At 41.8% G+C, this 19,351-nt stretch overlaps 4 protein-coding genes across 9 annotated transcripts; 2 read left to right on the forward strand and 2 right to left on the reverse strand.

The window, feature by feature from the left end:
* The first annotated feature begins 2,204 nt into the window (after positions 1-2,204).
* On the forward strand, positions 2,205-3,692 carry cryaa (crystallin, alpha A). The gene is made up of 3 exons (XM_003966354.2): positions 2,205-2,402; positions 2,629-2,751; positions 3,386-3,692. Exons 1-3 carry the CDS (start codon positions 2,205-2,207, stop codon positions 3,593-3,595), a joined length of 531 nt encoding a protein of 176 aa, XP_003966403.1. The 3' UTR covers positions 3,596-3,692.
* A 680-nt stretch (positions 3,693-4,372) lies between these two features.
* On the reverse strand, positions 4,373-8,688 carry hsf2bp (heat shock transcription factor 2 binding protein). Of its 4 annotated transcripts, none has more exons than XM_011605981.2 (10): positions 8,519-8,688; positions 8,084-8,177; positions 7,546-7,681; positions 7,286-7,389; positions 7,052-7,201; positions 6,700-6,844; positions 6,004-6,121; positions 5,743-5,846; positions 4,919-5,118; positions 4,373-4,749 (listed from the first exon to the last, which is right to left on the reverse strand). In XM_011605981.2, exons 2-10 carry the CDS (start codon positions 8,150-8,152, stop codon positions 4,720-4,722), a joined length of 1,056 nt encoding a protein of 351 aa, XP_011604283.1. In that variant the 5' UTR covers positions 8,153-8,177; positions 8,519-8,688; the 3' UTR covers positions 4,373-4,719. The 4 variants fall into 4 exon arrangements, with proteins under 4 accessions (XP_011604283.1, XP_003966421.2, XP_029696500.1 ...); XM_003966372.3 differs by having other exon boundaries at positions 8,084-8,272; XM_029840640.1 differs by lacking the exon at positions 8,519-8,688 and having other exon boundaries at positions 4,919-5,074; positions 8,084-8,292.
* Positions 8,689-8,691: 3 nt separating this feature from the next.
* ankrd10a (ankyrin repeat domain 10a) lies at positions 8,692-11,627 on the forward strand. Its single transcript, XM_003966371.3, has 6 exons — positions 8,692-8,959; positions 9,594-9,746; positions 10,250-10,341; positions 10,572-10,789; positions 10,881-10,961; positions 11,045-11,627. The coding sequence occupies exons 1-6, from the start codon at positions 8,762-8,764 to the stop codon at positions 11,353-11,355; spliced, it is 1,053 nt and encodes a 350-aa protein (XP_003966420.1). The 5' UTR covers positions 8,692-8,761; the 3' UTR covers positions 11,356-11,627.
* Positions 11,628-14,407: 2,780 nt separating this feature from the next.
* On the reverse strand, positions 14,408-19,091 carry LOC105416745 (uncharacterized). 3 transcript variants are annotated; one of them, XM_011605979.2, is made up of 11 exons: positions 18,892-19,091; positions 18,452-18,507; positions 18,293-18,368; positions 18,065-18,137; positions 17,431-17,514; positions 16,698-17,150; positions 16,387-16,504; positions 16,140-16,222; positions 15,918-16,061; positions 15,424-15,526; positions 14,408-15,008 (listed from the first exon to the last, which is right to left on the reverse strand). In XM_011605979.2, exons 1-11 carry the CDS (start codon positions 18,913-18,915, stop codon positions 14,546-14,548), a joined length of 1,677 nt encoding a protein of 558 aa, XP_011604281.2. In that variant the 5' UTR covers positions 18,916-19,091; the 3' UTR covers positions 14,408-14,545. The 3 variants fall into 3 exon arrangements, with proteins under 3 accessions (XP_011604281.2, XP_011604282.2, XP_011604280.2); XM_011605980.2 differs by having other exon boundaries at positions 18,065-18,119; positions 18,452-18,510; XM_011605978.2 differs by having other exon boundaries at positions 18,452-18,510.
* Positions 19,092-19,351: the final 260 nt, after the last annotated feature.

Below are 19,351 nucleotides of genomic sequence, written 5' to 3' on the forward strand. Positions count from 1 at the left end.
CTGCTTACACATATTGCAATAATGAACACTAGTTGTCACACATTATCCTCATTATCTTTTTTATTCCTCTAATTTTAAGCTGCTTTGAAGCTATGCAGCATGACACAATAATTATTACATTAGAAACCTAAAAAGAGAATAAAAAGAAACACGTTACTCTTCTATTTACGCTTCCAGTGAGTAGATTTACAGTATTTGCCCTCATCAATAAAACAGCAAAGTGCAGGATGTACCAGTAAGTGGTTCCAGTTGTTTGTTGTAGTGTGAGCTCTCTGGTGGCAGCAGAGAGCGGCAGATTCGCTGACACCCAACATGAAAATCAAATCTTTGCCGCAAGAGTTGAGCTGCGGACAGTAATTAGGAAAAATGGAAATCCTCCAAAACAATATAGCTTTATTCAATATGACTATCTGATATTTAATTATTGGAATAACCAGCTGACATTGAGTCCACGTGTCCTAGTCTGCTTATGTTTATATCTATGACTATTAAAGGTTAGAGTATTATTATCACGGTCTCAATGATCTAGCAATGTTTAAGTGATTCAGTCGTCAACAACATTCACTTGAAAATGTGGTTCTCGTTAATACACAATTCATGTTTGTACAGGGAAGTCAATATTTATATTTACCCACCTGGCCCGATATTTTATAGCTGACTGGTTTATAACAAATGTAATAAATTCTAAGGCCATGTTTTTACATTTAGGACATATATTAGGGTGGATTTCTGTGCTGAGCTGTTTTTTATACGACTGTTTTGGTACATTTCTCTCCTTAGCTCATTTCTCTTTGTTATATTATTTTTCTTTCATATATTTGCACTATGTCATTTACAAATAATGTCAGTCTTATTTGCTTTTATGGAGTTTTTGTAGTACACATTTTTGCTAGAAAAGTAGAAACCTTTCGTCCTCCATTCATAAAGCTCCTTATATGAAGGCAAAGATGGTCATTGTTCACTGATAAGATTGAATTTTTACTCCTTTTGTCCGCTTGTGAGTGGAAGATGCCAAAATTGTTCAAGAACAAAAAATCAGTGAACGAAAACAAGTAAGTCTACTGAGCCAGGTAGCCAGACTGTCAGCCAAAACAGCTTTTCAAAGCTGTGGAAACAGAGTGCACATCCATTGTCTGCCCCATTGATAAAAACCAGAATGCTGACTAGGATGAACTGGAGCCAGCCTAATGGCATCTACGTCCGGTCTGTGGGGCAGCGAGAAGCCCCAGACCTCAACAATCTCCCAAAAATGCCCCAATAACAGACCCAATCCTGGCTGCCTGGCCCGGTTGCTCTTGGCCTGGGTGCATGGAGCAGCTAAGCCCCAGGGCTAACAGGCTAAAGCCCTGCAGGATTAGACTAATGCACTGAGAAGCCACCAGTGGTGAAAAACACAAGGCCTGGGAAATGATGCTCATATTTTCATTACAACAAATTACAATTATTTGCATGAGCTTTCATACTTTGCATCTAAACTGCAGGGAATATCACACTAATAGTACCTTCCTTCTTTTCCCAAGAGCGCCACACTGCTTATGTAATCATGGTTTACAGCACCCCAGGTGGGATATAATAAATAAGTAAATAGATTCTGCCTGTAGCTACCCCATACCCTAATTATTTATTCCATTTTGTTTCTTCCTGGTGTAGAACTCATTAGCTGTATATTTATCTACCTACATCCGAGAGGATGGGAACAATAAGACAATAAGCACCACAGTGTCAGTAACAGACTGTATCAGGGTGAAGAATCATTATTTCTCCACATACATGTCTTGATCTCTGTGTCTCTGTTGAACCCTCCTCCTGTTGGTCTTTCCCCCAGTACTGTTGCTTTTGGCATCCCTGGACAGTCGTCTGATGTGTGGACGTCAATGCAGCGCATCGGGGTCTTACGGACACCCCCCGCCAACCGGACCCGCTACGGCCATCCATTGCAGCCTCTTCCTCAGCCCTGATTCTGCTGACAGGCTCCAAACCACCATGAGATAATGCCATTCCAGAGGGATTGTGGCTAAAGCCTCTCTTTTTGGCTCCCGTGTATAAAAAGAGTTGGTAGCTGGGGAGCAGAAAGCTCTCTGGAGACATTCACCTCTCAGGCTCCTTGACACTGCTCGCCTTACTTCCTTTCCTTCACCTGCAGGACTCTGAGAAGACCGGCTACACCCACCACAGCAAGTAAGACCGAGCTGCCTGCTGTCACTATGGATATCGCCATCCAGCATCCCTGGTTCAGACGCGCCCTGGGCTCTGCATACCCCACCCGGCTTTTTGACCAGTTTTTTGGGGAAGGCATGTTTGACTATGACCTGTTCCCATACGCGGCCTCCACCATCAGCCCCTATTACAGACAATCTCTGTTTCGCAGCTTTTTGGATTTTTCCAACTCTGGCATCTCTGAGGTAAACAAGTTTTAGTCATACACAAGGAAGCAAAATAAGACTGTTTGATATATTAGTCCTAGTTGTGTGAATATTTAAACTTCTACCTGGATCTAGTTTATTGTTTTCAGAAGGAATTTATTTGCATCATTGCCATTTTTTTTTTAATCCCAAAGAATATTAACTTGTAAAGTTAATCTTTACAACTGGATTGTGGATTGTCAGTATATGTTTTGGTGATTTATAGGTGAGGTCTGACAGGGAAAAGTTCACAATCTACCTGGATGTCAAGCATTTTGCTCCTGATGACCTGAATGTGAAGGTCACCGATGACTATGTGGAGATCAAGGGGAAGCATGGAGAAAGACAGGTTTTTATTTCAATAGATATGAATTATGTTGCCTGTTTCTTACTATTGCTATTGTTAAAAAGCATAAATATAATATTGGCCATCCTTGAGACAGTTGGATTTCTCAATTAAAGTCCCATACACTTTTCATCCTGACCAAATATCAGATCCAATATTAGCAGATTAACAGATTCAGTGATTGAAAAAGGTCTTACTAAAGTTTTTAGTCCACAAACTAGTCTTTAGTGGAGAATAAGTATAAATAAGGAAAAACAGAAGAATTTCAAACCCAAAACGATTTGCTAACAGTACAACACTACAGGCTTTTTCTTTGTTAAAATTCAGTTCTATATTTACTGAATCTAACATCATGAGGTCAATGTACTAATGCAAGTATCACTTCTGACCACATCAGGGCCAAAGTATCTACGTAATGCAATATAAATATACAGTCTAAACTCTAAGATTGGATTAATGGCTTTGTTACTAATGTGATACTGCAGCTACATTCACACTGTAGCACCTTTCCCTTCCCTTTTGTAGAGGAAGTGGTCACAGTGTGTATTTACCTCAGCGGAGGTCCTCCCATTGAATGCAATGCCATTTTGAAGAAATATCCCCGTCCAACATCTCCTCTCATGATTGCTCTTCTCAGGATGATCACGGTTACATCTCTCGCGAGTTCTGCCGCCGATACCGCCTCCCTTCCAGCGTGGACCAAACAGCCATCGGCTGCAACCTGTCAGCCGACGGTCTGCTGACTCTGAGCGGGGCTAAGGTCCAGGGAGGCAGCGAGTCAGGCCGCAGCGAGCGGAGCATCCCCGTCACCCGCGACGACAAGCCCAACGCCGCTGCCTCCTCCTAGAGGCCACGCGGTGGAGGTTTCGCAGGGGATGGATGGAGTTCTGTCCCCTGCCTCTTTTTTCTTCTCCCTTTTCATCAAACTACTATCTGTGTAATTTCAATTCATCTTTTTTTTTTAGACTTTTAGCACACTTGTAGTATAATTAGCATCAGGATGAGACGTTCACAGAAACAATATTCTGCTGAATGTCGTTGATCTGCATCAGAGCAAACATCGAAGATGAGCAGTCAGCTGAGGAGTCCAATGTGTCGTCTCGTCTCACTCCTTCTCATGTTTCCAAGGGCTGGCGGTGCAGACATACGTCGTCTAAAATATATCTTGTGCAAGTCTAGGCCTTGTTGATTGGAAACAATAAATGGCTCAATTAACACAAAAGCAACTGTTTATCCAATTCATTTCCGTCTGAAAGGTTTTCTATGTATAACAGCATCGGCTTCTTCTGTTGTGTGAGAGCTGATGCGACGGTGCAGCAACCATAGTGCAGGCTTTTGAGAAGAGCTGCCAACAAATGGGATTTTCAAAGAACAGAGACCTCATCAAATTAACATGTTGATCCCAGTTGAATAATGGGTCTCAATCATTACAATCAGTTAATAAAATATTATTTTAACACAGTATCTTGATTAGTTTTTTAAACTGTTGTAACCTGAGTCACAAGGCTGACAGTGGCTGATTAGTTTACATTAGTTCTATAGTAATTAGAATTACTGCCTCTAAATTAAAAAATGTAAAAAGGTAACAGAGTATTCTATTTTAGGGTAAAGGAAGAAAGAGACAGTAGATTGCACATAAATGTATTCCTGGCAGAACCCGTGCAGCATGAGTAAGAATGCAAGTGTTGGTAGCAGATTTACAGAACTACACTGACAGTGTCAGTTTTCCTTGCTCAACTGCACACTGACAGATTCATTGCTGTACCGTAACAAAGCTGGATTCTATCCAACACAAAGGGTCAAAGAAATAACTGCAAAACCTCAACATTACACAGGCAAATCTCAAGAACAGTTCTAAAAAGGGAGGCTCTCTTCAAAATATTTATAAAGTGCAGATAAAGCCCCCAAACAAGAAGGTCTGAAAAATCTGGAAAGTGAACGCTGGAATACAACCGGACACCAGAATCCACATCAAATTCTCTTCTGTTTACATCTCTGATCCTAGGAAGACAGAGAGATTTGTCAAGCCTCCCACACTCTGATCCTTGGAAAACACTCATAACTTGGTGGGAAACCCTGATTATAGTCTCTGCATGTGTGGAACAGTCCTTCATTCAAGTCAACAAAGCCATGAACAAGATAAGAGGTTAGCTTGTATTACTCATGGTACCTGCTGCAGGGCCTGTAGGTCCTCCAGGATCTGTTGTGCGGCCAGTCGCAGGTTGGCCTGACCAGAAGAGGTGAGCTGTCCAACGCGCTTCTGTAGTTCTGGATCCAGCAGAGAGGAGCCCGACAGGAGCAACACCTCCTCCTCCACCAACATTGACTGCAGAAGACGGAGAGTATGGAGACACACTTCCCAGTCTCCGTCTGTCAGGATGAAGAAGTCGCCCATGTTGGTAGTTTTGAGTAACCTCATGAAATGAAACCCTGCAAACCCTAAATCTCAATGGCAAATTGTTTTCCATATTTATACTGTCATTTGCTAGCACCTCCTTAAAAATAACATGTTGCAGTGGAGCTCACTTTTAAGCATGTGCATGAAAATCCAAAATTCAAATAATCATAATTCTTGCACTTTTAGAAAAACATAACAGTGTAGTTCTAAGTCAACCACACTTCTGGAACATGTTAGTAATAAAGAGTATACCCCAATTTTGGAGAGAGCGTACACAAGCATATGGCAGCCAGATACGCTAATAAACAGCATTATAAATTCTGAAAAAGAAAACCTCAGAAAAGCCTTTGATCATTTTCCACTTTGATTCTGTTCATGATCTTGTATCCAGTCTAGAAATGATTGATTGCCAATTCCTCTGGTATTTTTATTTTTTGTCAACAAATTACAGATTTAAATGGAATTTTTCATTTGTCAAGGATTGGCATTTGCAATTTAAGTTAACCTCTTTTTGGGTTTTTTGGAAAACCCTTACAAATACTTGGACAATGTGGCCTTCATGACTGGACTGTATCATTTTATAAGACTGTTCTTACCATCCAGCAGTGTCCAGATGAGAGGAATGACCTCTGGACTCTCACTAATGTACTTCAGCCCTTTAACACTGATACTGACATTATACAAAGTCATCAGCATCAACCTGCCAAAGAAAGACACGATTCAAGTTTGTTCAAACTGATGACGGCAGGACAGTCGAGGCTGGGGGGAAGATTAGCATTAGTACACCAGACTATGCGGTGACATTTTATTCACTGATTTTTTCTTGCATTGTGGTACTTGTGTGTATTATTACTCACACTTTCAACCTTGGGAAGATGCCAGGTTTCATCACCTGTAAAAGCTTCATCATAGTGTCCAGCAGAATGGGAGCTGAGCCTGACAGGAAATCCCTTCCACGTGTTACTGCTGCTATATCTGTATGAATAAAAACAAAGTTCCTTTCCTTTGTGCACCCCAGAAGATCTCGAGGGAAACAAATCAAGAGTTTTTGTCTATTTACACATTCAGCAAATAACAGGAGTGGGAACTGTAAGTATGCCTTTTCTTAGAATCCCAGTAATGTCATGACAATAATGCATGTGTGAAAGATGCTACAGTATGTAACAGAGAAGTTCTCGATGCACAAAGCATCTTGAATTCAAACCTATTCCCTTTTTAAAGTGCTTCAACTGTGAGAGTTAGGTACACTCTTCTAATACATTTTTAAATCAACATGGACAATGTAGCACCAAAATTTCTACTATAATACCACCTTCTGAAGTGTTTTAACTGTTATAATAGATGATGCCGCGTCAGTAAAAAAATAAAAACACAAAACATAATTTTCCTTTGTCCTATGCTACAACTGGAGATCTGTCTTTCATTAAATTACCAAAGAGGAAAGTTAATGCAACACAGTATATTTGGTACTTAAATTAATATATTGTAAATATCTTGCAATATGTAGTTTGTGTGTGCAGTAATGCACAAATAAACCAAAACATTTAACTCACTGGTTATGGTTCCTGCTAAAGCAAGCACAAACTGGTGCTCTTGGGAGCTGTGGTCTTCAGTCTGAGTTTTTACTTCATCATCCAAAGATCTGACAAAGCTCTCCAGAGTCTGGGAAGCTACTGCCAAAAATGGCTGGAGCATCCCCTGCATCACCGTATGGGTGGAAAAACATATAGACACAGACATTCCAGTTTGAAAACAACAAAAAATAATGACTATCATAACGAATAATGACTATCCAACAACCTAAAACCACTGGAAATAAATCACCAAGTAGAAAACAATAATAATTCAAATCAAATGTATGAAGTGTTACACTAAAATCCAGGCAATGCTGTCGAGATGACTCACATCAGCCAACCAGTGTGTGACTGTATTCTCCCTGGTGGAGCTGCTCCACAGAAGATGGCACATCGTAGATCCCAAACCAGAGCAGAAATCTGCCTGCTGCTGTAACTCTGCTCCACTCTGCCAAAGCTGCTCACGCAACAGGAGCTTCTCCTGCGCACACACACACACCGGCACATGCACACACTGCATACAAACACACCAATTCATGAGGACATTGATATGCAGAAATCTAACCTCTCTTTCTTTCTGACATTCAGTCTGCACTGCAACTAGTTGGCTGTCAAGGTGGAGACATTTTTGACGCAACCGCTCTTGTTCTTGCATGCAGTGCTCCTTCCCTTCGAACCAGAAACAACAAACTGTTTCACTGCACAGTTAATAATGGCAAAGGCCTTTATTTTCTATAAAGATGGCTATGCAGTTTAAAATATCTAGTCATGCTTGAGAGTCAATGACAAAAACAATAATGATGATGGTGATGACAGCTCAGGTACTTGTCTGAGCAGCTCGAGCTTTGTGAAGCACTTCGCTGAAATCCCTGTTCAGAACTCTGGGCAGGAACTCCCTCAGCTGCATGACTTCTGTGGTCAGCTTGTCTAAATCGCTCTTTCTCACTCTGACAAAATCAGCCTGCAAGATAAAAAAAATAAAATAAAATTATATACATTTTTTCTTTACATGAGGTTGTGCGTCATTATTTCTTCTTCATCAACACTGTGCGCAAGAGATTTGATGACAAAATTTTAAATCCAAAAGTTATGACGAAAATAACAAATGAGCCCAAAGAGCTGCAACGCTCATTTACAAAGAATCACTGCTTATATACATTATATTAAATATATTATAGAGGGAACATTGCAACATGGCGACAAAACTTGGTATCCATATAGCTTTATATTCTGCTTGAGTACAGTAAGCTCAGAAGTTTGTCCTACTGCGTTTATCTTCAGTAGTTCTGGATACACACCACTGGCTCAATCATTAAGAAACGTGTTTCTGTGGGTTTTTATGCTCAGAATTGTGATTGTGTACCTGTTTGACTGCTTTAGTCCGTCCTCCATAGCTCACAAGCGCGGATTTGGCGCCTTGCGCGGTCGCCATCTTGTGGTCGACGAACGTCGTCCAGCTAAAATCCAAACGAGTCGTACTCATCACGCCGGGGGCGTGGTTTGATGGGTCTGCACGCGGCAGGTAGACGTTTCCCTTCATGGGCTCGCGCTCCTTTAGCATTTGCCACAATAAGAATCCAAAATGCTGCCGCTAAAACCACTACATGTAGCATCCAATATAGCACATAAACTCAGAGATAGACAGACATTGCTGCCGTGTTTACGCTCAAGACAAGAACATCGCGTGTTTAGTGTAGTAAAATTTTCAAAATAAATCAATTAACGCCGACTGCAAAAAATAAAAGTGGTTAAAAAACATGACATAGTCTTCAAAACACAAAATGGGTTGTCAACTTACCAGCCACGTGTGAAGAAAGTACAGAAATGGAAGAAATCCAAATGAGCAATTATCTCGTAAATGGAACTACAACAACTATTGAGAATCGACGGCACGCGTATGTCAGCTTCGTCATCCGCGTGATCCAGTCCGCGTTTTACGGCTCCCCCAATTCCACTTCCTTTTATTTGAAAGGTTCCGTTTCCTTTGAGTGACCGGGAACGCCGGACAGATATGCTTTAGTAGCATATTTATAGTTTCCGTATGTCCGTGGGACTGAAACAAGACCCGTCCAGCGATGGAGTGTTTATCAACCGTTTCCCCATCCACCGTGCTTGTCGGGACGGAGATGTCGGGGCGCTGGTATCGATTTTGGAGCGTCTATCAAACCAGACTCATTTGACGGTGGAAGATTCCTTCTTTGGATGGACCCCATTACACTGGGCTGCTCACAACGGCCAGGTACACCTGTCGTTCTTTTTCAAAAATTATTATTCTTAGCAAGACTACACAACAACAGCCTTTGAATTAGTGGAGTTTGCAACCACAGCGGCTAAATTAACAGACTTGATTGTCATACAGCGTGGTTTATCCAACTGTGCGTGTTTCACTCTGCATTAAAGCGGTCTTATCCGAAGAAGCATTTTCATTGGGTGGTACAATGTTAGGCATTCCTATCGGTCCAGGAGGAGCCAATGGGATTTCAGGCGCCATAATACAAGTACCGTAGAATGAACCTAAGTAAACGGAGGGTTCTCGGTTCGAGCCCCAGTGCAGACAAAACACGGATGGCGTTCTGATAGTAGGGGAAGGTGCCAGAACATCTTCAGAGCTCTGCCGAGCCAAGGTACCGAACCCACGAATGCTCATATAGGGCCCTGCATTGAACTGGCAACTCACCCAGGGATCAACCCTGCCTTCGCCCATTGTGTACCCTCCCCGTGACCCCAAAGGGGGGAAAAAGGTTTAGAAGATGAGACCACAAATAATCAATTTTTAAAAAAAAAATAGTTTAGACGAATAGAAGATTCATACTTTGTTTACAAAGAGTTGCTGTTGACATGGTGTATGTGGTTCTGTGTTGTCACGGATGCAGCTGGAGTGCCTTATGCGTTTGGTGCAGATGGGGTGCGAGGTGAACACAGCGACCAGTCACTTCAAACACACCCCGACACACAGTGCAGCGATTGGCGGGCACGTTGACTGCTTGGTGTGGCTGACTCAAGCTGGAGCGGACGTCAACAGACAGGTCTGTTACTGTCAGCTGCAACGTGCAATTCATTTGAATCTCTAATATCTGATTTTTTTGGATTCAGGATTAATGTGGAGATATAGCAATAAATACAATAACGCAACTGTATAGTCCAATTTAGGATAGATCCACTGATCAGGGAAGCCTTTATTTTAATCCAAACATTTTTCTGCAAAAGATTATAGGACAGTTAGTTATTAGTTAGCATTTATGTTTGTATCACTTCTAAAGTTGCTTGAGTTGATTTTCTTTGTTGTTGCTGCCGTTTCATTGAGGTGATCCTTTTTTTTTTTTTTTTTCAAGTCTTGTTACAGTGTGAATTACCAGTTGAGATTAAGGCCAAATAGATATTGCATATACTTTACAATCTATTCAATTTCTTTTTAAAAATATCCTATTTGAGTAAATTTACATAGATCAGTTCCAGCGGTTTATGTCACTGCAACCTCACAACTTGCATCACGTGTTCACATCATGCTTAAACACCGTTCTTTCTGCAGGACCTTCTTGGTGAGACCCCGATCCACAAGGCAGCTCGCTCAGGTAGCCTGGAATGTACCCAGGTCCTTTTGATAGCAGGTGCTAAACCAAGGTAGCTACTCAGAATCATGGAGTAACTGCAACACCACTACGATTGGCTATCAGGCCTGTGCATTAGTTAAATATTACAGATAATGCACAGTAATTCTCTCTACTTCTTAATAAGAGTTCAAATCAATCTCAGCCAAAACTGACGTACTACCCTTAGTAGACCTTTCAACCTTTATTTGAAACAGTTATTGATCAGTGCAGTATTCCGTAATCTTCTTTTTTCCCGTTCAGTTTACAAAACACCAGCGGGCAGACGGCAGCAGACCTGGCTTATGCTCGTGGGTTCCACAACTGTTTCCATCTCATCTCAACAAGCCAGCTAAGGGCACTTCCTGTGAATGAAGTGCAGAATGGAGATGGCGCTTCATGTGGCCTGGATCTGCGCAGCCGAAAAAGGCTGCTGACCCCTGCGGACAGTGAAAACAGTAAAAGAGTCAGGAGGGCTGGGGGTAAGATAGGGGTGTCTGACAGGAAACACAACAGGGGAAAATAAATATGTAAATGATGAATATGTATCTTTGTGTTGTCACTGTGCTTTAGATGTATTTATCCAGATGGAGTACACTGGAGTTGAGGAGCCAGAGAACATGAGCACAGAGATGGGACTGGAGCTTCATCCAGGTGGGACTGAAACCTGAGCAAGCACGTTAAACTACAAATGTTCCATCTGCAGCTCATGAACTGTTTGCCTTTGTTTTGATCAGATGACACCAAAGCCCCCACAAACAACCATCCTCCCTCAGTGCCTTACTTTGAGCTACCCACGAGCTCATCGCCACCAAGCGAAGCCCCCGTGGAGCCCTCAGTGTCCAACACATGTGGTTCCCTCCATTTGAGCGAAAGTCCCAGCAGCTGCGCGTCCCATCGGCCGGTTTGGTGGGGGATAACGGGAGCAGACTATGAGGCATTCCTTCACTATGGACACTACCACGGTTTTGGCGATACAGCGGAGGACCTGAGCGACTGCAGCCAACTCGAAGTCCTGCATAGATACGAGCAGGCCGTCCACCTCTAAGCTGATGTGCTTTTTTATAAAAATGTTGTCTTTTCCACTTGGTGCTGGATCAGGTTTTTACTACTGAAGCCATTGTAACATTAAATATTAAATCAGATGAACTTGGGAAACAAAAAGCCAGACTTCTTAAGTCAATGTCAGAAATGTTCAAATTAAGATGTTTTTTTGTTAAGAAGTGATCCAAATTGTGGATACTTAGTATCTTGTTCCCCTTAATATGTACAACAAAAGTCTTAAAAACAATATATATTTTTTAAATGAATGCAATAACTTTTTGAGAAATACGATTAGTTAAATTATTGAGAAAAGAAAAGGGGAAGAGGGAAGTTCTGTAGCACCGGTGGGAGAGTTGTAAGTGGCTGTTATTGGATGTCTGAAATCAAATGCTGCTGAGACAAAACTGACGTTATTTTTCTCGGAGACTTCTCATAAAGTTAAACTGTATCTACGAGGCATTTGGAATTGACAGTAAGGTCGAATTAATGACTCATTTGTCTGGAATTGTTAGCATGAGACGAGACTTGACTAGAATTCTTCACTGGCTGCCTTTAACCATCTCCAACAAGTGTTGGCATTATATTGCTGGTGCTGCAATTTTAAAGATGACAAACAGCAAAAGAAAACAACATTTTTTGTAATGCTTAGTTTTAGGAACAAACATCAGGTGTAATTAGTCTGATTCCCATGTGCCCTCAGTGGAAAGAATGTAGAAAACACTTCCTGCCGAGCATTGCTGTAAAATCTTTCTCCGAGTCCGCTGCCAGTTTGAGCACCTTTGCACTGTTCTGATGCATTTTTGAGGATTTCATGTGTACGTGTCTGAATTTGCCGTCCATCGTAAGGGAAGAGTTGCACTGACGCTGAAAAAATCTTGCTAGCCTTTATCTGTTAAAGAGAATACATTAGGATCTGTCTCTGGTGTTTGGCATTTCGATGTATTTATTGTTTGGAACACAATTACGAAATCCATACTGTAATTTTCTAGTGTATTCCCTAAGCTATTTGAATTACTGTACATGTACGAGAACATTTTGTAAGCATTGCCATCGCTCATTCCTACACGGAATGAGTGATGAATTGATCTGTACCGCAGTAGTTGATGCTCCTAGTGACTTTTTATAATTTTGTGTCTTTTCCCATTGAGTCCCTTTTTTTAATTTTATAAAAATCTGATAAATTTGTCTTTTTGTTCAATCTTTGCAATTACTTCTTCAAAAGATACCATGCTATAGGCTGTATTATACCTTTGCAGCACAAAGGTGGGTAGACAGAACACAAAGATCAAATAACTTCAATGTACATAAAAACATAAAATACACTAGAAACACACATCACAGATCGTTCCCGGGGCAACGAAACACCTTTACTGTTGAGGGCTGTTATCGTAATTGAAATGAATGATCAGTGGCTGTCCTGGACAGTAGAACTTTGTACCTCCTGCTTGATGGGAGGAGGCTGAATGGATGACGAGATGATTTGATGAGAGGGTTCCCTTGTGATCAGGGTGGCCTTGCTGACCACAAAGTACTCAGAAAAATGGGCCAGTGCAGTTTGTGGCAAAACAGGTTGGTGCAATATACACTGCTCAAAACAATTAGAGGAACACTTGGAAAACACATCAGATCTAAGAGGGGGGGAAATGATCTTGAATATCTTTCCTGATAAAAAAGTAGGTGATGTATTAGTAACAAAATGATGTCACATGATTTGATAGGAATGAAAATGATCACCCTATAGAGGGGGGGAAATCAAAGACACCCCAAAAATGAAAGTGAAAAAATGATGCAGCAGACTGGTCCATTTTGCCAAAATGTCATTGTAGCAACTCAAAATGATTCTCAGTAGGTTGTGTGGCCCCCACGTGCTTGTACGCATGCCTGACAATGTTGGGGCTCCTAATGAGACGACGAATGGTGTCCTGGGGGATCTCCTCCCAGATCTGGACCAGGGCATCACTCAGCTCCTGGACAGTCTGAGGATCAACCTGGTGGCACCGGATGGACCTAAACATTATGTCCCAGAGGTGTTCTATTGGGTTTAGGTCAGGTGAACGTGGGGGCCAGTCAATGCTATCAATTCCTTCATCCTCCAGGAACTGCCTGCATACTCTAGCCACATGAGGTCGGGCATTGTCATGGACCAGGAGGAACCCAGGTCCCACTGCACCAGCGTAGGTTTTGACAATGGGTCCAAGGATTTCATCCCGATACCTAATAGCAGTCAGGGTGCCAAATGAAGAACTAGAGCAGTAGAAAGTCAGTCAGGAAAAATCAGTCAAAAGAGATGAGGAGGGAAAAAAGTGGCCTCAACCTGGAAAGCCATTCCTGTTTTGGGGGCCGTCTCATTGTTGCCCCTCTGATGCTCCTGTTGTTGATTTAATTAACAACAAAGCAGCAGAAACTGATTAACAACCCCCTCTGCTACTTAACTGACCAGATCAATATCCCAGAAGTTTGACTGATAGGTTGCTATACTCTGATTAAAAAGTGTTCCTCTAATTTTTTTGAGCAGTGCATTTGATGTTCTGTTTGCTAGAGAAAGTTGTGCTAAGATGTGATGCTGAAGGTGAGGAAGGATTCTGTGAGTGACCGTTAGACCTCAGCTTCCCGAGAAGATGGAGCGGCTTGTGTCTGATTGTATTTAAAAGCACAGGGAGGAGACCGTCTGTCCCCAGAAAGTCTCCAACTATTGGCTTTATTTCTAGAGCAGTGTTCTACAGATTTCTCTCTAAAGGTTGTGACCAGGCCATTGAGTGGCTGTTGGTTCTGGGCGAGAGCCTTCATGCCGTCTATGTGGGCCACCAGGGCCATGTCATCTGCGTATAAAGACTCAGCCACTCCCTGCTGCAGGGGCTGTTATTGGTGTAGCAGAGAAATGAATGAGCAACAAAAGAAAACCTTTTGGGAATCCTGTGTTTGAAACCAGATTACTTACTACAAACCCATTTGGAACATTTTGTGGTCTGCGTATTAGAAAGTCCTAAAAGGAAAATGGAGTGGAGCTCGAGGTCCAAGCATGGTGTCAGTGTTCACAGTGTTAAAGCGGAGAAGTCTTCAGCTCTTTAAGCAGACTTTATTGTTTATTCTGCACAATTCTGTGTTAAAACAACTATAAAGATCAGATAAAGTGCACAAAAGCATGCAGATACTTATACGAGGGTTCTTGTGAAAAGAAGTCAACGTGTTGACCTTTAGATGCAGGACCTCCCGCGATCCAGCTCAATAGTCTTCAGCAGGTTGGCTATTGAACTGTCCAGCGCTGAGAGCCCGTCCTTGAATGCAGCATGGTCCATGGTGTTGAACGTCGAGCCAGACTTTGTGCTCCCAGCAGACAACACAGATTCGGCATCGCACAGGGACAGCGCGAGTGACATTCGCCTACGCGGTGGATCTTTGTCCATGTCGGGCCCCCAGCTCAGGTGAGGATTGTGGCAGCCCGAATGTTCTGCAGGTTGCCTATCTGGCGGACCTGTGGTCTGGCTGTTAAGCTGGGGTCCATCATTCACTGTGGATTTTGCCTGGTTCAGGGACATGAGGTAACGGGTGATGCGTTCAGAGGCGCCTTCTGATAGCTCCGGGTCGTGTCGGTGTTGACTGTTTGCCACTGTGCTGTCAACTAAGGTGCAATCTGATGCTGAAGGACTTGGAGGAACCCTGAAAGGGAGATAAAATATACAATAATTCTTTCAGCTTAAGGAAGGGCCTGAGGGATGTTGCCATCACAGCTGAAAGAACATACATTGGTTTTGTTTACACATCATCACCTGATAAGATTTTATTTCACTCAGGCAAGACTGAATCAGCAAGATCAGGGAAATATTTATCTCGTTTTGGTTTTTAACCATATCTCATCTAAGAGGCAGGTTCTTTTTTTGTTTTTTTTTTAAAAATGGAAGTGGTTGATAGATTACAAATTAAGCACATAAGTTTCTTCTGTGGAAACTTGAAACAAAAATTTTTGGTAAACTTTGGTAAGATTGGGGGATTGTTCTGAGTTTTATGGTTGCACCCTGACTCTTGGAAAATCTGTCTAATTATACAGCTTTACAGGAAATGTACCCAAGCCCACCCCTTCAAGTGCTCCAGCTCTTCGAGTCTTTGATCGCACAGCGTGGCCAACTCACTCTTCTCTCTGTCACTGACCAGCAACTGGCGTCGAGCTGCTTCCAACTCTGGAAACACACAGAAAGATGTGATGGGATTTTCAGCTTCTTCTTCAGACATTGGGTGACACCCAGACCCACAAAATGAATGTTCTTTATTTACATCTACTAAAGTCAATGAGACTTTTAGCAACTTTGATGATTTGGGTTTTTCTTTGTAAAAACAACCATGTTTTGATTGTTCTTTTAATCATTTAATAATTTTATTGAAAATACTTAAGGGGAACAAGTATTTACATGAGTGAACTGTTTTTTAAAGCTACAGACTCTTGCTAAAAAACATTAAATTCAAGCTTCATATATTTGACACTATGCTAGAGAACTACTGCAAAATGCATTCAAGACTTCCTCAGAAAAGCAGCTTCTTCAGGACACAGATTATGACAGTAAGCATCCAAACCTGACATGATAAGTGCATTAATGGTCTCCTTGTCTCTCAGCTGGTTTTGTGTGACTTGGTGGGCCTTTTGGAGTTCACTCAGGTTGTCCTGGAGTTCCCGCAGTTGTGACAGAGCTGTGTTCAACTCCTGCTGCATCTCGCTTGCTGTGCAAATACGTAATTAAAAATGCCTTTTAATCCAGAATGAGACCTCCACAAACCCTCGTTATGCATAGATATTACCTTCAGAGTGGCTCAGTCTTTCCACTGTGCCATCCTTTGCTTTCTCCCTCAGCTTCAACTGCTGCTGCAGCATCTCCACATATCTGGAAAAACAGAAGAGGTCCATACATACTTTTTATGGGGAAAAAGAGTTTAAAAAAAAAAAACAGTGACTGGTAATGCAAGGAGGCTACAGCATTATATTCAGGGAGGAAATGTCAGGAGTAGAAATTCAGTAGGACAGTGAAAGTACTGTATGCATCATTACCTGCGGAGCTGATAGTTCTGGTTCTGCAGAAATGACGCCTCTGATTCACCCTGGTTGCTTACCAAAGATGATGACACCATCTGCTCCAAATGACGGAGCAGCAATTCTGCAACACTTCCTACACAGTAAAGATTGTATAAAACATGGGGCCGTACCATCGTTCTTATTCCAATTTGAACAAACATTGTCCATACCTGCAGCTAATCTACAGCATTCGGAGTATTTTTTTTTTTTTTTTAAATCTGCTGTGCTTTGCTTAAAATTCTGTCAGCTATAGTGAGTGATGCAGACAGACAGACAGCTGATGTTACCTTCTCCAATCATCAGGGCCTTGAGTTCTCTCAGCAGGTACTGAAATGTCTGCATTTTCTCGTCTCCCTCTGCACTCCTGTCATCAGGGCTGTGGGACTTGTTCACTTTTTCAGCCAGTTTCCTCTTTTGCTGCATTTTTGACACCTTCAAACTGGCGATTTGAGGATCGATGTCTCTCACAGGAATAAGGTCATCTCCTCCACAAGCACCCTGTTCCCAAAAGGACATGTTTTTGGATTCAGCCCCCGACTTGCCTACCACTTTGGAGTGTGACGCAGGGTTTGAGGGGGTGTGATGCGGAGATGTTGAGGGCGTGTGACGCGGCGTTTGAAGCTGTAAAAGTTCTGTTTGAAATCTTTTTTGAGTTGGATGCAGCTTAACCCCTGAATGGGCAGCTGGAACTTTGGGGTGTTGCCTTGTTCTTAGAGTTGTGCCGGCAGGTCGATGAGGGGCTGAATGAAAATACATCACATGTTAGGAAAAGTTCCAGATGGTGAGAGTAGAAATGCTAACCAATGAAAGTTTGCCCCCAGTTCTTGTTAGCCATTGTCAGTAGCGGAAATAACACACATTTGTGTAGATTTGACCTCTGCACGGTTGGATACTACTGTATGCAGGATGAGGGCATACATTTCATAAATAATATCAACTTTAATATAGTGATACAAGCAGGGGCGCATACACACAAACTCATATGCAGTATATAAAGAGTAAAACAAGAAAAACACTCACCTGCTGGAGCTTTCTTTGCAAACTTTTTCCCCAGTTTTGATTTGACTGCTGACTCCTTTGCTTCTCCCAGATCACCTGGCAAGTCTGTCACACACAATGTGGGCTGTTTACCTGGTGACCTCCACTCAACATTTCCCCCAGTTGGACAGGCCAGCCGCAACTAATTAAGCTAACGCTAAAATGTTTCCAATGTGATGTGAAGTATCGAATGTAATTTCTTTATAGTATGTAAACAGTTGCAGAGGTGAGCCCTAATTGTTGAACCTGAACCGTACATTAGATGTCTGGATGTAGTCTTTAATCTATTTCACCATCACTACGAACTAAGGATAAAGAATGGGAAATTATACACTAGGAAACCTCCAGCTACGTTTCAAAAAAGAAGCAGAGTACATTGCAACAAAACAAATTGAGCAAAGATCCTTGATATAAAAAAACCCCTTAAAACTCAGATGTAAAACACAATCATTTGTTATTCTTATGGTAAAAATGAGTGTAATGAAATTCAGTCAGTTTTCAGTATTATCCAGTACTTTTTTCCACCATCAATCAGAAAAATGACTAAGCTTTAAAGTCGACTGAATGACTGTGTTTGAAGTGTTCGGAACCATGTTTTTAGGGACACTCATCTAACCTGATTCATCGGCTTGAAGGATGCCACCGAGCAAGGCAGCACATCGGTCTAAACCCTTATGGAGAAAAGTGACCTAAAAGATTAATATTATGGAATCATGAATAAAAAATCCTATCATGGCTTCAAAAACATGCTGTCTTACATACCACATAGTATCAATATCAAATAAATCTTTTTTGAGGTAACAATGCTTTCACAAAACTAGAATATTCAACAAATATGCTCTACCTGGTCTTGAGAGACTGAAGAGTACAAGCTGTAGGCTGGCTCAGGAATGGCTGCCAACCTGGGGTTTGGAATCAACCTGTGCACAAGGAAGAACGTGGCATTTTTAGGTTGACGGACAAGGGCTGCCAAAGGGAATAAAGCAAATGTTGGTTCACTCCCTGTTTTTGCGTAGGCTGAGTTTTGCCTCTTCCTGTCATCCTTCCCGATGTCACCACCTGCCAGACAACAGTCAATAGTTCTAAATGCACACAACCACGCTTGAGGACATCAAACACCACTTTGAGGGAAATCTAACAAATGCCATTCACTTCTACAAGAGGCCAGATCTTTTCACACATGAATGTACTGTATAAACCATCGCAATCACTATGTGTCAATCAAAAGGCACGCTTAATATCAAAATAACACTTTTTTTCTGAGAACCTTCACAACGAACTCCTTATATTATTGTAACAGATGCAAAGCGTAACGGAATATTTAAGTTTGCAGTATTTACGTTGGTAATATTTGTAAAGCTGTAATATTTGTAACTTTGTGTATCCACCGAGCTAGTTTGTTGTGATTTGACAGAACCCGTTTAAAGTTATAAGTTAGTTTACCTTGTTTTTAGCTACTCCTTTCATGGTCGCTTTAGTGAGCAAATCTCAAGTGCTCCGACTATAAATTTAAAACTCTCAGTTAGAGCTTCGCGCAGTATTTTATTAATGCTAAAAACGTTTTTGTTCACCACTGTTTGAGCTTAATGTGCAACAACTGGTACCGTCTGAACGCAAGTTTGAAAGGCGGAAGTTGATATGGACCAATCAAAGTGGTACTTTCTGGTTAAAGAGGGCGGGGCGAAGTGAGGCCGACCTTTGAAAACAATGATCAAAGGAAAATTGGATTGATTGTTTGAGGTAAAGCTGATAAGAGGTTTAGTAAAGCAACCAAAAATGCGACGCTCCCATCACAGTGACATGTTTTGTAGAAGCTATCAAAAGGCTGAACACCAGCAAGAGTCGGCAGGATGGTTTCACATCTGTTAGTTTGGTTTTTGTATCTTTTCACAAAACTTTTGAT

Source organism: Takifugu rubripes, chromosome 8, assembly GCF_901000725.2.
Source record: "Takifugu rubripes chromosome 8, fTakRub1.2, whole genome shotgun sequence".
NCBI lineage: Eukaryota > Metazoa > Chordata > Actinopteri > Tetraodontiformes > Tetraodontidae > Takifugu > Takifugu rubripes.

What these genes read in the sequence shown, in the direction of transcription:
- hsf2bp (XM_029840639.1), bottom strand. Translation starts at nt 8,281, where the DNA reads ATGCTAAAGGAGCGCGAGCCCATGAAGGGAAACGTCTACCTGCCGCGT. An exon ending in GGACTAAAGCAGTCAAACAG is followed by an intron (nt 7,682 to 8,083) that starts GTACACAATCAC and finishes TTTATCTTGCAG; the next exon opens with GCTGATTTTGTCAGAGTGAG. An exon ending in TTTAGCAGGAACCATAACCA is followed by an intron (nt 6,122 to 6,699) that starts GTGAGTTAAATG and finishes TTATTCATACAG; the next exon opens with ATATAGCAGCAGTAACACGT.
- LOC105416745 (XM_011605978.2), bottom strand. Translation starts at nt 18,915, where the DNA reads ATGAAAGGAGTAGCTAAAAACAAG. An exon ending in CCTTCAAGCCGATGAATCAG is followed by an intron (nt 17,515 to 18,064) that starts GTTAGATGAGTG and finishes TGTGTGTGACAG; the next exon opens with ACTTGCCAGGTGATCTGGGA. An exon ending in TGCAAAGAAAGCTCCAGCAG is followed by an intron (nt 17,151 to 17,430) that starts GTGAGTGTTTTT and finishes ATTTTCATTCAG; the next exon opens with CCCCTCATCGACCTGCCGGC.
- ankrd10a (XM_003966371.3), top strand. Translation starts at nt 8,762, where the DNA reads ATGTCCGTGGGACTGAAACAAGACCCGTCCAGCGATGGAGTGTTTATC. An exon ending in GGGCTGCTCACAACGGCCAG is followed by an intron (nt 8,960 to 9,593) that starts GTACACCTGTCG and finishes TCACGGATGCAG; the next exon opens with CTGGAGTGCCTTATGCGTTT. An exon ending in GAGCGGACGTCAACAGACAG is followed by an intron (nt 9,747 to 10,249) that starts GTCTGTTACTGT and finishes TTCTTTCTGCAG; the next exon opens with GACCTTCTTGGTGAGACCCC.
- cryaa (XM_003966354.2), top strand. Translation starts at nt 2,205, where the DNA reads ATGGATATCGCCATCCAGCATCCCTGGTTCAGACGCGCCCTGGGCTCT. An exon ending in CCAACTCTGGCATCTCTGAG is followed by an intron (nt 2,403 to 2,628) that starts GTAAACAAGTTT and finishes GGTGATTTATAG; the next exon opens with GTGAGGTCTGACAGGGAAAA. An exon ending in GGAAGCATGGAGAAAGACAG is followed by an intron (nt 2,752 to 3,385) that starts GTTTTTATTTCA and finishes TGCTCTTCTCAG; the next exon opens with GATGATCACGGTTACATCTC.